The sequence below is a fragment of the Rhineura floridana genome, chromosome 11 (genome assembly GCF_030035675.1).
Source record: "Rhineura floridana isolate rRhiFlo1 chromosome 11, rRhiFlo1.hap2, whole genome shotgun sequence".
NCBI classification, from domain to species: Eukaryota; Metazoa; Chordata; class Lepidosauria; order Squamata; family Rhineuridae; genus Rhineura; species Rhineura floridana.
The window spans coordinates 25,049,886-25,065,443 of NC_084490.1; the positions used below are offsets into that span (position 1 = coordinate 25,049,886).

The window sequence follows — 15,558 nt, forward strand, 5'->3', positions numbered from 1 at the left end:
AAAAGACTATAATTAACGTTCCACTTGTCAGAACCTCTTGTGGACTTGCAGAGGCCACTAGCAAAAAAGAATCAGACAGTCTTGAATGATGGCATAAATATTCCTTCCAGCAATCACAGCATGACTTGGCACTAGGAACAGTTGAGGCCCATCACTGCTATGTTAGATTTTACACTTCAGAGTTCAGACATATCAGCTCATTAAATGGCCAAGTAAGTGAGGCCATTTTAGTCTTAGAGGCTCTAATAATATTGTTGTAGATGGAAATAGGGGAATCTGGTGTAGCGGGAAAGCTGGTACCAAGGATGGTAGTGTTCCTGGTCTTCCTGTTGATATTACTTCCTCATGCAACATGCAAGCCTCACATTGTGAAATGCAATGTCCGTGATCCACACACTCCACTTCACCAGTATCATCAGAAAGGAGACCTCATCATTGGTGCTATTGCCTCTCACAGTGTCATCATCTCTAGTTCAATAGCCTTCACCAATGAACCCCCGCCAGCACTGCTTGAAGAGCTGAAGTATGACATTAATCATTTCAGTTTTGCATGTTGATTCCTTCCTTGGCCAATGGAGTGCCAGTCCTAGAACAGGGGTGACTACAGGTGACCCTGCAGATGTTGTTGGACGCCATCAGCCCCAGGCAGCATGGCCAATGGTAAGGAATGACGAGAGTTGCAGTCCAAGAACACCTGGAGGGTTACAGAGGGCTACAGATTCTCCACCCCTCCTAGGGGCTGACGTACAGTTTGGGTGGGTCCAAAGTGATGGGATATGTTATTCCTGGGATCAGGATTTCCAGTTGTTTGACAAAATGTTAATACCAGTCATTGTTCCCCTGATTTTGGATTGGGGTCATAGCATTGGGGGATGGGTTCACCCTTTCCCCCACACTGCTTTCCTTTAGTCATCCCCCTTCCAACCAGAGTTGCCATTTTACCCACCGAGGGAAACATTCAGGTATCATACAAAAACATGTAATATTGTCATAGGATGGGGGGGGGAAAGGATTGGATAGTATCTGTGAGACTCTTTCTAATTCATAATTGTGTGCCTGTAAGAGATACAACCTGCAAAGAAGGACACCTGCTTCACTGGTCAGGCTAGTCTCCTTTGTCAATCTAATAGAGTGGCGAGGTGAGCTGATGGGTCTGTCAAGTGCCCATTAACAGGTGAATACATTTTGGGCCAGACAGATCCTGTTCTTATTTTCAGGAGAGAGGCCCTTTCCCCTTCTCTCCCCCATATCCTGGGAAGGCTTGTGTTCTTAGTCTAATCTGAGGAGAAGCTGGGGACTAGGGAGACAGACAGAGAGGTTTGCTTTCTCTCTGGACCCCCAAAGCTATTGGCAATGGAGAGCAAGCTCTGATGGACTGTTAAAGTTGTGAAGATTGTAATTCTGTGAACCCCTCCCCCTTAAGTGTGTATTTCTATAAATAAAAAACAAGAGAATGTAAGATCAGAGAACCAAACTGAGGCTCCATAAAAGCTCTGGCTCCCAACATTTGCAATGTGGCTGTACCTTTCAAAGAAAGTAGAGGGTGCTTCCTGTTCTATAGATGAGCATTTACCTTGTTTATCTAATATTTGGGTATAGAACACTACCTGGGAATAAGAATTTTCTCAAGCAGTAAATAACCTAAGTAGTGTAGATGATGTTGAATATATATTTACAAAGTTTACTATATCTTTCTGATACAAAATGCAACTCTCATTTTAGTGTCGTGCCCAAGAATTACCAGCATATCCTGGCCTTGCAATTCGCAATGAAGGAGATCAATGAAAACCCTCGGATATTACCCAATGTCACCTTGGGTTTCTACATCTATGACAGCTATTTCAATGCACAGTGGACCTATCATGCCACAATGCTACTTATATTCACATTGGAGACATTTATCCCAAACTACCTGTGTGGCCTTGAGAAAAACCTCTTAGCCGTCATTGGGGGACTGGACTCCCAAACATCTCTTCAAGTGGCAACAGTTTTGGATATCTATAAGGTTCCACAGGTGGGAGATCTCTGTCTGTCTGTCTGTCTCTCTCTCTCTTAATGCTGTACAGTTTTTGATAAATGCTATAGACACAACTCTTTATTCTGGTCTTGGACTTTGTGAGATGTATGTTTTCATACTCTATTGAAATGCATATTAATTCTTTTTAATAGTGTATTTTAGATTTTGTATCCTACCCTGCAACCTATTAGTGAACAACAGGAATATATATAAATAAACATTAACATAATCATCATTATAATGCATCTATCCTATGAAATAATTAAAGTTAATCTAATTTTGCATTGCAATTCTCCAACAAAACAATGCTTACAAAATGTATACATTAGGGGAAAGTGTGCATGAAAATGATTGTATGAGTGAAAAAAAAATACAAAAATTCATTTTGTTATGTGCCCTCAAGTCAATTACAACATATGGTGACTCTATGAATCAGCAACCTCCAAGAGCATCTGTTATAAACCACCCTATTCAGATCTTGTAAATTCAGGTCTGTGGCTTCCTTTATGGAATCAATCCATCTCTTGTTTGGTCTTCCTCTTTTTCTACTCCCTTCTGGTTTTCCCAGCATTACTGTCTTTTCTAGTGAATCCTGTCTTCCCACTATGCATCCCAAGTATGATAACATCAGTTTCATCATTTTAGCTTCTAGTGATAGGTCTGGTTTAATTTGTTCTATCACCCAATTATTTGTCTTTTTCGCAGTCCATGGTATGCGCAAAGCTCTCCTCCAACATCACGTTTCAAATGAGTTGATTTTTCTCTTATCCACTTTTTTCACTGTCCAACTTTCACATCCATACATAGAGATCGGAAATACCATGGTCTGAATGATCCTGACTTTAGTGTTCAGTGATTCATCTTTGCATTTGAGGACCTTTTCTAGTTCTCTCATAACTGCCCTCCCCAGTCCTAGCCTTCTTCTGATTTCTTGGTTATTGTCTCCATTTTGGTTAATGACTGTGCCAAGGTATTGAAAATCCTTGACAAGTTCAATGACCTCATTGTCTTGACATTCAGCTGTAGTCCTGCTTTTGTGCTTTCCTCTTTAACTTTTATCAGCATTCGTTTGAAATAATTAGTGGTTTCTGTCATGAATCCCTGCCATCAAGGCTCAAGGACCATGCGTCAGACCCAACCCCACCCTTAGGGAAATGGGACTGGAACCGAAAAAATACCAATTTCCCCTTGCCAAGGCTGTGTACGCTCACAACAACCCTGCAAGGTAGAAAGGTAGGCTGCCACCACCCCTTTTACTGGTACCACTCAGAGCCAGGGGATCTTTGAGCCCAGACACTAGTTAAACCAAGGTCCAAAAAGACAAGAGCCAAACTTTACACTCCTTGTCAGGAAACCTCTGGTAAAACCCACAAAGTAGAATTAAGCTTTTAACTTCTTTTTCCCTCTTTGGTAGTATGTGACTGAGATGGTCTAAGGTGCTAAATTCAGAACCACCCTTTCTCTCAATGAACACACCAGGTTAAATAGAAGTAGCTTTATTAAAATATATAAGTGCACATCAAATATAGCAGCAAGTAATTCTTTAAGACCATACACCCAAACAGCGGTTTAGGTACATACAAGAGAATTCATACACACAACAATAACAAACTAGCTTACCTAGCTACTTACACATGAGGTAGTTGGTTGCAGTGGCAACTCTCCTAAGAGAGATGGATGTTAACCACAAAACGATGGAACCAGGCATAGGTTACCTCCCCTAGGCAACACCATGGAACCATAAAAGGCAGAAAGCATTGGAACTCTGGAACCAAGTCAGCAGAGAACAAAGGCTATGGGTCTCTAGCCCTATACTTAAGGGAAAGAATCCTAACGGTCCAGGATTCAGAAACCAATCAGAAGATGTCTGATGTAACCCCCTTCTAGATGTTTCTCACTCTTTCGCGCCTTCCAGGCCCCCCTCCCAACCGGTGTTTCACTGTACAGGCCAAGAATGACCTTGGGTGCCAGGCACTTGTTAATCAGCACAGATAGCCAGGTGCTGCTTGTTTAGGCTTCTTCTTAACCGTCCTCAGCTGGAAACCGAAACCTAAAGTGATATTCTATCAGGGGCCTGTCTTTTTTAACATTTAAGCTCCCAGAGTTCTTTGTTTGAACCAAGATGTTTCCTTTATGGATTTTAATAACTCATGAACATATACAGGTTCATGACAGTTTCTTCTAGTAGTATGGTATTGTCAGCAAATCTTAAATTATTGATATTTCTCCCTCCAATGTTCACACCTCCTTCATCTTGTTCCAATCCCGCTTTCTGTATGATATGTTCTGTGTATAGATTAAACAAGTAGGGTGATAAAATACACCCCTCTCTCTCACACCCTTTCCAATTGAGAACCAATAGGCTTCTCCATATTTTGTCCTTACTCTAGCTTCTTGTCCAGAGTATAGGTTGTGCATCATTTCTTTTAAGGCATTCCACAGTTTTTCATGATCTACCCAATCAAAGGCTTTGCTGTGTTCTATAAAGCACAGGGTGATTTGCATCTAAAATTCCTTGGTCCATTTCATTATCCAACTTATGTTTGTGATATGATCTATGGTACCTCTTCCCTTTCTAAATCCAACATGGACATCTGGCATATCTTGCTCCATATATGGTAAGAGCCTTTGTTGTAGAATCTTGAGCATTACTTTACTTGCATGGGATATTAAGGCAATAGTTTAATAATTACTGCATTCCATGGTGTCCCCTTTTTTTGGAATTGGGATGTATAGTGAACGTTTCCAGTCTGTGGGCCATTGTTTAGTTTTCCATATTTGCTGACAAATTTTTGTCAAAATCTTGACAGATTCAGTCTCAATAGCTTGTAGCAACTATTGGTACATCATATGTTCCTGGTGATTTATTTCTTCCAAGTATTTTAAGAGCAGCTTTCACCTCACATTCTAAAATTTCTGGTTCATCGTACGGTTCCTCCGTGAATGAATCTGTCATCCTTGCATCTCTTTTATAGAGTTCTTCAGTGTATTGTTTCCATCTTCCTTTTATTTCATCTCGGTCAGTCAGTGTATTCCCCTGTTGATTATTTAACATCCCTACTTGTGGTTTAAATTTCATTTTCATTTCTCTAATCTTTTGGAATAGGGCTCTGTTCTACTCTTTTTGTTGTCCTCTTCTATTTCTATACAATAACTGTTGTATTTATTTATTTATTATTTCAATTTATATACCGCCCTTAGCAAAATAGCTCTCAGGGCGGTGAACAAACAAGATAAAATACAATATATCATAATAAAAATACAAAAACATATACAAACAAACAACAAAAAGCACAGCAAAAACAAAATAAATACTACAAAAATTAAAAATACAGATTAAAAGATTAAAAAGATTAAGAAGATTAAAATGCCTGGGAGCATAAAAAGGTCTTTACCTGGCGCTGAAAAGATGGAAGTGTAGGTGCCAGGCGTACCTCTTCGGGGAGGCTGTTCCACAACTCAGGGGCCACCACAGAAAAGGCCCTAGATCTCGTAACCACCCTCCAGGCTTCCCGATGGGTTGGTACCCGGAGGAGGGCCTTAGATTCTGAACGAAGTGAGCAGGTAGGTTCATAGCGAGAGAGGCATTCCACAAGGTATTGAGGTCCCACGCCGTGTAAGGCTTTATAGGTCAAAACCAGCACCTTGAATCTCGCCCGGAAGCAAATAGGAAGCCAGTGCAGACGCGCCAGGACAGGTGTTATATGCGAAGACCGACTGGTCCTCGTCAATAATCTGGCAGCTGCGTTCTGCACCAGCTGAAGCTTCCAAACTGTCTTCAAGGGCAGCCCTACGTAGAGCGCATTACAGTAATCCAATCTTGAAGTTACCAGAGCGTGGACAACGGAGGCGAGGTCGTCCCTGTCCAGATAGGGGCGTAGTTGGGCTACCAGACGAAGATGGTAAAACGCATTCCGTGTAATAGTTCTCTTTGTCCCTACGTACTAGTTGCTGTATTATTGCATTTAGGGTTCTGACTTAAGTGTTTCTATCTCCTTTTGCTTTCATTTTAAGTGTTTTGTCAGTCATCCATTGAGGTCTTTCTTTTTAACTAGAGGTATTATCTTTTTGCATTCTTCTGTGATCATGTCTCTGAATTCAATCCATAGTTCTTCTGGTTCTCTGTCAACTACATTTGAAGTTTAAACTTTAAATTTATTTTATTAGGAGAAATTCCTTGCAAAAATGTGTGCTAAAATATATCTATTAGGGAAAATCATATTAAAATGCTGAAGAATTTTCATGAGGTTTTCTTTAAAAAAAGAAATTGGTGCAGAAATTTGGAGACCTGAATTGATATTTTATATTTCAAGTGTTCTAAGTACTTGAAAGTGGTATGCAAAATTGTTGTTGTTATTGTTGTGCCTGCCACTTTTTCCACATCTCTCTTTAGCTCATATATGGCTCTGCACCAGTGATGAATGATAAAACTCCAGGCCTTTCCTTTTATCAGATGACCCCCAAGGAAGACCTTCAATATGAGGGGATCCTGTATTTTCTTCTGCATTTCAGATGGACATGGGTTGGGATCCTTACCTCTGAAGATGAATATGGAGATAGACTTGTAGAAACTGTGGTTCCACTTTTCTCCCAGAGTGGTATCTGTTTTGCCTTCACAGAAAGAACTAAGAAATTTACTTATGTTAGTGAGTTTAATGCCTTGTTTGAAAATGGGGCCAAAATACATGATAGAATCATTGATAGCAAAGCCAATGCAATTATGGTCTATGGGGAATCGTATGCTGTGCCATTTTTCAGATGGTTGCCTTATCTATCAAAACAAGAACACATGGCAAGAAAGCCAAAAGGTAAAGTGTGGATTCTGACAGCTCAGATGGAGTTCACTTCATTTGTCTACCAAAGGACCTGGGATACAGAAATACTCCATGGGGCTCTCTCCTGCAGCCTTCATTCTAAAGATCTCCCAGGATTTCACCAGTTTGTTGAGAGTAAAACCCCTTCCAACACAAAAGGAGATGGTTTCATTAGGGACTTCTGGCAACAGGCATTTGGCTGTGTATTCCCTGACACTGTTTTGGGTGAAGTGGACGGGGATATCTGCACTGGAGATGAGAAACTGGAGAGGCTTCCTGGGCCTTTTTTTGAAATGAGCATGACTGGTCACAGCTACAGCATCTACAATGCTGTGTATGCTGTGGCGCATGCTTTACATGCCATGTTCTCTAGAGTCAATCAGAGAGTAACTGTGGAGAGAGGAGGACTGAGGTTTCAAAACCAACAGCTGTGGCAGGTAATGGGCTCAACATTCTCACTCAAGGAGATGTAAGACATATTCTGGTTGCCTTTCAGTCTGTCCCTTTTGCCACTTTGTCACATGCAACTACAGCACTGGTCCTAAATGAGGAACTAAGAAATCAATCTATTTCTGGCCCATGGCACCCTTATATATGTTCACTCATAAGTCCATAAGCTTGTTTTATTATATTGCTTGTTAATATGACGTTATGGACATGTAATGGGAAAAGTTAGATTCAAAACAGTTATACTAAATGTTACAAGTGAGGAAGAGAACTCATAGTTGACCTCAGGTCAAGCACTTTCTTTTTGAACCATAATGTAAACACATCATTTAGGAACTGCTGACACGTTGGTGACAAAATCTCGACTTCATATGGTTCATTGCTTAAGCCTGATTTGCCAACACAAATTTGTGAATATTGCTGATCTAGATGAGTTTAAGAATATTCACTAATAGGCAAAAAACCTTGCAGTTTAAGAATGTCCCTTTAGCCCACAGATATTTCTATCAAACTTTACAAAGCAGGGAAATTGGGCAGCTATAGTGAATGCACCAGGGGATCAGGAGAACTGGCATCCTGTCTGAGATATTGTACTGCCCTACCAATTTTTAAAAATGCAAACACAATGTGGGTTGGTATTGCACAGTTCAATCCACTTCCTGTGTAGCTTGAAATTGATACTGAGTAGCTTGTAACTGAAAGTTGCTAGGAGATGCCCTGTTTCCTTTGCAGAGCTTCTGTCAGAGCAGCTGACTGTTAAACCACTCTGGCCACTGGAGCTCTGTCAGGGGAATAGGAGTCTCCTCTCAGCACCTCATACATGCTACACTTCCCAGAATTCTTTGGGGGAAGCCAGGACTCTCTAAAGTGAAATAAAGGTCTGGTGTGGGTGTGGCCCACTGATTAGCCAAGCCAAGCAGCTGTGAGTCTGGCTTTTAGAACAATGACAGTTGGTTCTTATTGAGTGTGGGCTTATCATTATCTCCAATGCTAAATTTCTTAAATTACTTGAAAATCAGCCAGTCTTTTTTTTTTTAACTTTTAAACTGCAGAAGATTAAGGTTAGAGTCTGGGGCAAGGTCAGTAATAGGATTACAGGTACTCTTTGAATGTGGCTAATTTTTAATTAATTTCAACAAATAATGAGAACTCTGACAGAAAAAAAGTCCAAAAGGGATAGGGTTTTGTTTTCTTTCTTTTTAGACTTTGAACTCTTGATTCTTTCTGTTTTGTGTATTGGCATGAAATTTTATAGAGTTGTTAAGCAAGCATTTCTGAGTTCAGGGCTATACATTTTATAAGGTTTTGTTTTGAAATAAGCTTATGGGAAGCATCAGAATGGCATGGGAGAGCATTTTCAATTTAATTATAATTAGAGAAAATGCAGATAAATATTTAGGAGGCTCTATAAACCCACCATGTATAAACAATGAAATGTACAGAGCACCCACTTTCTGTAAATTGCCAAAATCTTTACAGCTGTGTGTGCATTCCAAATTGATTTTTGAAACAGCTGCCGCAGGAATGGGAAAAAAAATATTTAAAACAAATTTGCTTCCAGAAAGATAGAAAGATAGAAAGTTGTTTCCATCCAGAGGCAACAGTTAGAAAGTTCAGTCTGAAAGGTGCAAAGCATCACTATGCCCTGCTGATCTGCAGCCTTTCCTAAATGCTTGCCATTTCCTTTTCAATCTAGCTGCATTGTTTTCTGAGGGGTGTCTCATTTAACAACAATGCTGGGGATGAGGTCTCCTTTGACCAGAATGGGGAGATCTTAGCCGGATTTGATGTCACCAATTGGATTGTTTTCCCAAACCAATCTTTTCACAGAGTGAAAGTTGGGAGGATGGATCCCCAGGGTCCTCCAGATCAAGTCTTCACCATCAAAGAGAAGGCCATAACATGGCACAACTGGTTCAACCAGGTAGGGTGTAACTGTCAGCCATTTGTGAACTTTTCCAACTTGGAATGAGCACTCTAGAGTAACATAGACAATGAAGTTCACTGATCACTATTCAACTTTGACAGACAGACAGAGATATAGATAGACAGACAGACAGACAGACAAATCTTGGAATTGAAAATTACACAGTAACGTATACAGGGTAAATCAATGTCATAAGCTAGGCTTACAAATTATACAATGGTTCCTGTTTCATTGAATAGGAATAAAGTCACTGATAATGTGGAGAAGTGAATTCTAACTAGATTTTGTTTATATTGAAGATATACCAATTCATATTCAGAGCTTGGAAGTAACTCGTTAGAAACAATGAGTTACTTGTAGTTCATTGCTTTTTAAAGCAATGAGTGGGTAATTTCATTACATTTTGCTAGTAACAGAACAACTAGTAATTTCCCTACTTTTTAGCAGCAATGGTAACGTTTCCTGCGTTACGTTTGGACGTTACTGGGGGGGAGCAGGGGAAGTCTTCTGCTGCTCTGATTGGTAGACAAAATACATGAGCCTCAAACTTGGCTTCTGCACAGCGTCGCTCTTCCTTCCCTTGTGCTGTCTGTCAGGAGGCACGAGGGAAGAAGTCAAGAGCCAGACCATGCTGGAGAGCAAGGATAAAGGAGGAGAAGGCAGCAGTAGCAGAATGGAGGTGAGTGACGATGTGTGTGTGTTACCCTTTCCAGTCTGCTCATCCTGCCACCCCCGCTCATCCTGTTGCCTCCTCCACTCGTCCCATTGCCTCCCCCGCTCATCCCATTGCCTCCCCCATTCATCCCATTGTGTCTGCCACTTGTCCGCCAGATATGGCCTTAGAGAACAGATGTCAGTAGGGTTAAAGGGGGCATATCAGGGACAGTTTAGGGTCATGCCCGGGGTAGAACAAGGGTATGTTTGGATCCCAGACCCCCTGCCATGCCACTTAAACCAGTATGCTTCTGGATACCAGTTGCTGGAAACAAAGGGAGGGGAGAGTGGTGTTGCTCTCATGTCCTGCTTGCAGGCTTCCCATTGGCCAATGTGAGAACAGAATGCTAGACTAAATGGGCCACTGGCCTGATCCAGCTGGCTCTTCATATGTTTGTATGCTCTTATGTTCTTATATTCTTATGACACTGAACAGCTGAGTCACAACCTTTCCCCTATGTTTCCTCTGCTGAAGTGCTTGGAAATAAATGTGGTCCTAATTCAGTCCATTTACCTGTGACTCGCCTCCTTATTTCTGGTTCTGGACACAATGTCATTTCACCCTTAAAAAGCTTAGTAAATTATACTTCATTTATTTTAGAGTAGGACATAAAAGAGACAATGGTCTCCAAGATGTGCAGTGATCATGTCATTTATTGCTGTTGTTATGTGCCTTCAAGTGGATTATGACTTTTGGCGACCCTATGTATCAGCGACCTCCAATAGCATCTGTTATAAACCACCCTGTTCAGATGTTGTAAGTTCAGGTCTGTGGCTTCCTTTATGGAATCAATCCATCTCTTGTTTGGCCTTCCTCTTTTTCTACTCCCTTCTGTTTTTCCCAGCATTATTGTCTTTTCTAGTGAATCAGGTCTTCTCATGATGTGTTCAAAGTATGATAACCTCAGTTTCATCATTTTAGCTTTTAGGGACAGTTCTGGTTTAATTTGTTCTAACACCCAATTATTTGTGGGGTTTTTTGCAGTCCGTGGTATGCACAAAGTTCTCCTCCAACACCACGTTTCAAATGAGTTGATTTTTCTCTTATCTGCTTTTTTCATTGTCCAACTTTCACATTCATACATAGAGATCGGAAATACCATGGTCTGAATGATCCTGACTTTAGTGTTCAGTGATACATCTTTGTATTTGAGGACCTTTTCTAGTTCTCTCATAGCGAACCTCCCCACTCCTAGCCTTCTTCTGATTTCTTGACTATTGTCTCCATTTTGGTTAAGGACTGTAACAAGGTATTGATAATCCTTAACAAGTTCAATGTCCTCATTGTCAACTTTAAATTTACATAAATCTTCTGTTGTCATTATTTTAGTTTTCTTGACATTCAGCTGTATTCCTGCTTTTGTGCTTTCTACTTTAACTTTCATTATCATAATGGTCTGTGGGTGGGTAGGAGGTGACAAGGAAGGAGGTGGAGAGTGAGACGGTGCAGTGGAGAAAATAATTGTTTTAAAAAATGAAGTGGAGAGAAAAAGGAGCTGGAGGGCAAGAACATGGATAAAGGAGGAGAAGGAGGCAGCAGCAGAATGGAGATAAAGAACTGTGGAGGTGAAAGATGACGTGTGTGCTTGCACTTAGCACACAAAGTGGCCTCCACCACCCTCTCTGGCTATTGTGCTGCATTTGCAGTATTTTAACTGTTTTGCATCTCAGGGGAAAATGTTTTCTTGGGTGAGTGTCCCTTAGTTGGTGGCAAGGCAGGGTGCGGGAGGTGGTTAAGTGAGAGAGATTATGCTGGCTGGCTGAGTGGGGGGGTTGCACTTGGTTTGACGTGCAAAGATCTGAGTAGTGGCCTCTGCCTCCCTCCCCACCTCCCTTACCAGCGGAGAGACCACCATTGCTATCATGGATAAACAGAACTATTCTACTACCTCTGTATGTGTGTGTTTATTTTTAATGTTGTTTTAGGCTACTTAGATGTGCAGCAGCCAAGGTCAGCACCCCTAGGTGTTCTTTTTTTGAAAAAGTAACTGAAATGTAACTGTAGTGATTACTTTTGAGAAAAAGTAAAGTAATCAGTTACTTTCAGAGCAATTGTAATTGTAACGGTAATTACTACTTTTTTGGGCCATATAACTGTAACTGTAATTTATTACTTTTTAAAAGTAATCTTCCAAGCTCTGTTCATAATTCATGCTTTGGCATTTATAAATTCCAAATTCTACCCAATGGGTTTCACAAGATAATGCCTGCAAAATTTGAGCTACCTATCTTTGTCTCTTCCCCAAATCTATGGCCATGCCTAGTTAAGGAAGATACTGTACATAGATGTGACATCAACTTTTACAGAAGAATCACAATAAAAGCTCAAGCCCTGTTACCTCTGAGTGTTAAATTTCCAGATACAACTAAAGAGCAGATTAAGGCCTTTGCCATCTAAAATTGTTTTTTACAAGACCACAAAAAAGTACACAGCGTGAAAGGTCTTAACTCACAATTTTATCTGGTCATATACTTACTACTGACAATAAGAATAAAATTACTAACAATTAAAATATTAACAGTGAATTGGTGTTTGCACATTGAAATCAACGGGAAAGGCATACAAATAAAGTGAAATTAAATTGAAGCAGCATCCGTTGCTACTTCACCAACACAAGCAAATACGCCAAATCTTGAGGGTGGCAAACATAATATTCTCAGGATTATCATTTTATCTTTTTCATTTATGAATTAGACACAGCCTAACTCTGTATGTACTGAGAGATGCCATCCTGGTTCTAGCAAGAAAGTGAAGGAGGGGGAGCCATTTTGCTGCTACGATTGCATCCCATGTCCAGAAGGGAAGATTTCAGAGCAGGAGGGTAAGAATTGTACAAATGTATAATTTGTTGCCTGTATTCAAGAAGAACATACACATAAAGATTATGCATTCACCAACGTTCCTTTTACAGTTTTTAAAACACGGTAGAAAGATTTCGATGGAGAAAGACCTAGTGAAAGAGGCAGTTTCGTGTGTGTGTGTGAGGCAGTGTGTGCTTATTTAGTTGCAGTTGATATGTTTAATAAGACGTCTGCACACTTCATCTACAATACATTTATATTTGAAAACTTTGATATATATTTCTTCTTGTCCTTGAAATCTGTTTGGATACCTCTTCTATTTCTGCTCCTTGGCACTTTCACATATTTTTGCTCATTTTATAACTTGTGATTTTTTAAATTAAAAACTCCTTTCAAAAATGTGTTTAAATGTATATTTCCCCTCAAAATAAAAATCAGGTGTGTGTTTATTCTCACAAAACATACTGTTGCATGCACCTCAGTCTCTGAGCAGTGCAAGAATTCCAGAAGTTGCAGTGGTTATCCAGGGTTTGGTGTCCTTGGAATGAAGGTCAGTGGCGATTGTGCTGTCTTTGGGATATATGGTTTTATTTACACATATATACAACTTCAGCATAATATAAAGGGGTTCTCAGCATTAACAGTCCCTCAGATCACTGTTTTCTGATCAGGCTTTCAGAAAGGCACCCCAGACCCATGGCATACAGAACAGGCAAACCTCTCTGTCTCCAGTTCCCAGCTTCTCCTCAGACAAACTCTAAATTAGACACAGAAACTGCTTCCTTGTTGTATGGGGGAATGTCTCTTGCAAGATTTCCTATGTCTTTTCTGGATCAGAGCTTGGAAAAGTTACTTTTTTGAACTACAACTCCCATTAGCCCCAGCCAGCATGGCCACTGGATTGGGCTGATGGGAGTTGTAGTTCAAAAAAGTAACTTTTCCAAGCTCTGCTCTGGACTACATTCTTACATATGCAGATTTGGTCCATCCAGCAAAGAAAGACACTGACCCGCATGGTTTACTTATGAATGGAACTAGTCTGACTAGTGGAGCAGGTTTCTTTGCTCCAACTCCATCTATACAGATTCTCAAACAGAAGCTGGAGAGGGGGCCTCCAAAGACATCATCCATCTCAATCCTATAACAATATTTAAATTCATGTTTTGATAATTTTAAGATTCAGAGAATTCTGTCACAGTGTTTGAAGAACTACAAAAACCAGTGAAGGGCTAAATTCCAATCCACACATTACTCTAAGTGAAGTAGATCGGATCATCGCAGATCAAAATTGGCAAAGACTGAATTTGATAATAGTTCCTTAAATGAATGACTCACTGATTAACAAAGAGTGAGCTGCTAGATACATATGTATCCACTGATGAATTCCCTCTTAAGATGCTTTAGGGAGGGATTGCATAATATTGACTTGGAAATCCTGGTTGGTTTCTGACTGATGTGCTAGGAAATCAGGAAAGGGAACTTAACTTCTCCCTACTACATTTTTCCTCAGCCAGTTCTGTATATCTGATAGGCTGCCTTGGTGGTGCGAGGTTGGGGAGAGAGGCTCCATCATTTACCATCTGTCTTGTTTGAACTTGTGTTTGGATTTGTAACATAAAACATGCATCATATTTTTGAGATTAAAACCTTTTTTCTTTTTTGGCAGACATGAATGACTGTTACAAATGTGAAGATGAAAAATATCCAAATAAAAACCAGAATTTATGTATTCGCAAGGACACAAGTTTCCTGTCTTATGAAGAACCTTTGGGCCTCAGTTTAGCCTCTTTTTCTCTTTCCTTCTCTTTGATCACAGCTCTGGTGCTGGGAACATTTACAAAGCACCACAATACTCCCATAGTCATTGCCAACAACAGGAACCTCACCTACACTCTCCTCATGTCCCTCATGCTCAATTTCCTTTGTGCTCTGCTATTCATTGGCCAGCCACAAAAACTGACGTGTCTCCTCCGACAAAGTGCTTTTGGCATCATCTTCTCAGTGGCTGTGTCTTGTGTGTTGGCAAAAACTGTCACAGTAGTTCTGGCTTTCATGGCCACCAAACCAGGATCCAGGATGAGAAAATGGGTGGGGAAAGGACTGCCCAACTCCATTGTTCTTTCCTGCTCCCTTATCCAAGTAGTCATCTGCACTGTGTGGCTGGCGACCTCTCCCCCCTATCCAGATGTTGACATGAAGTCAATGCCTGAAGAAATTATACTGCAATGTAATGAGGGTTCGGTGTCTCTGTTTTACTGTGTCTTGGGCTACATGGGCTTTCTGGCTGTTATTAGTTTCATGATGGCTTTCCTTGCTAGGAAATTGCCTGACAGTTTCAATGAAGCCAAATTTATCACCTTCAGCATGTTGGTCTTTTGCAGTGTTTGGCTTTCCTTTGTCCCAACCTACTTGAGCACGAAGGGGAAATACACGGTGGCTGTGGAGATTTTTTCTATCTTATCCTCCAGTGCTGGGTTACTGGGTTGCATCTTTTCCCCAAAATGTTACATTATTTTGCTGAGGCCTCACCTGAATGATAGGGATCGGCTAATCAAAAGGAAATACTAAAGAATTCAAATATTTGTGTCATTTGTGGTATTATTATATATGTCATTTACTACACTAGTGTGGCCCAGTTGAGCTGGAGTTCCACTAGATTAAACTTGCTCATCCAAGCTGATAACTTTTCATTTTCTCTCTAGTTCCAGACCCAGATCTTTAATTCCAGCATCTTTTTCTAGTTTCTCATTTAAACCAAATGATCCATTTCACCTAATTGGAAATAAAAACTGTTAAATGAAAGAAACAAGTTGACATTACCATTTAATTATCTGAAA

General features: G+C 40.4%; 1 protein-coding gene across 1 annotated transcript; it reads left to right on the plus strand.

Moving 5' to 3' along the window:
• Window positions 1-305: 305 nt before the first annotated feature.
• On the plus strand, window positions 306-15,289 carry LOC133367561 (vomeronasal type-2 receptor 26-like). The gene is made up of 6 exons (XM_061591654.1): window positions 306-523; window positions 1,723-2,014; window positions 6,411-7,268; window positions 8,975-9,202; window positions 12,615-12,741; window positions 14,388-15,289. The coding sequence occupies exons 1-6, from the start codon at window positions 306-308 to the stop codon at window positions 15,287-15,289; spliced, it is 2,625 nt and encodes an 874-aa protein (XP_061447638.1).
• The last annotated feature ends 269 nt before the right edge of the window (window positions 15,290-15,558 follow it).

Coding starts and splice junctions, on each gene's coding strand:
- LOC133367561 (XM_061591654.1), top strand. CDS start 306: ATGGTAGTGTTCCTGGTCTTCCTGTTGATATTACTTCCTCATGCAACA. Junction 2,015..6,410: donor ATATCTATAAGGTTCCACAG/GTGGGAGATCTC, acceptor ATCTCTCTTTAG/CTCATATATGGCTCTGCACC. Junction 9,203..12,614: donor GGCACAACTGGTTCAACCAG/GTAGGGTGTAAC, acceptor TTTATGAATTAG/ACACAGCCTAACTCTGTATG.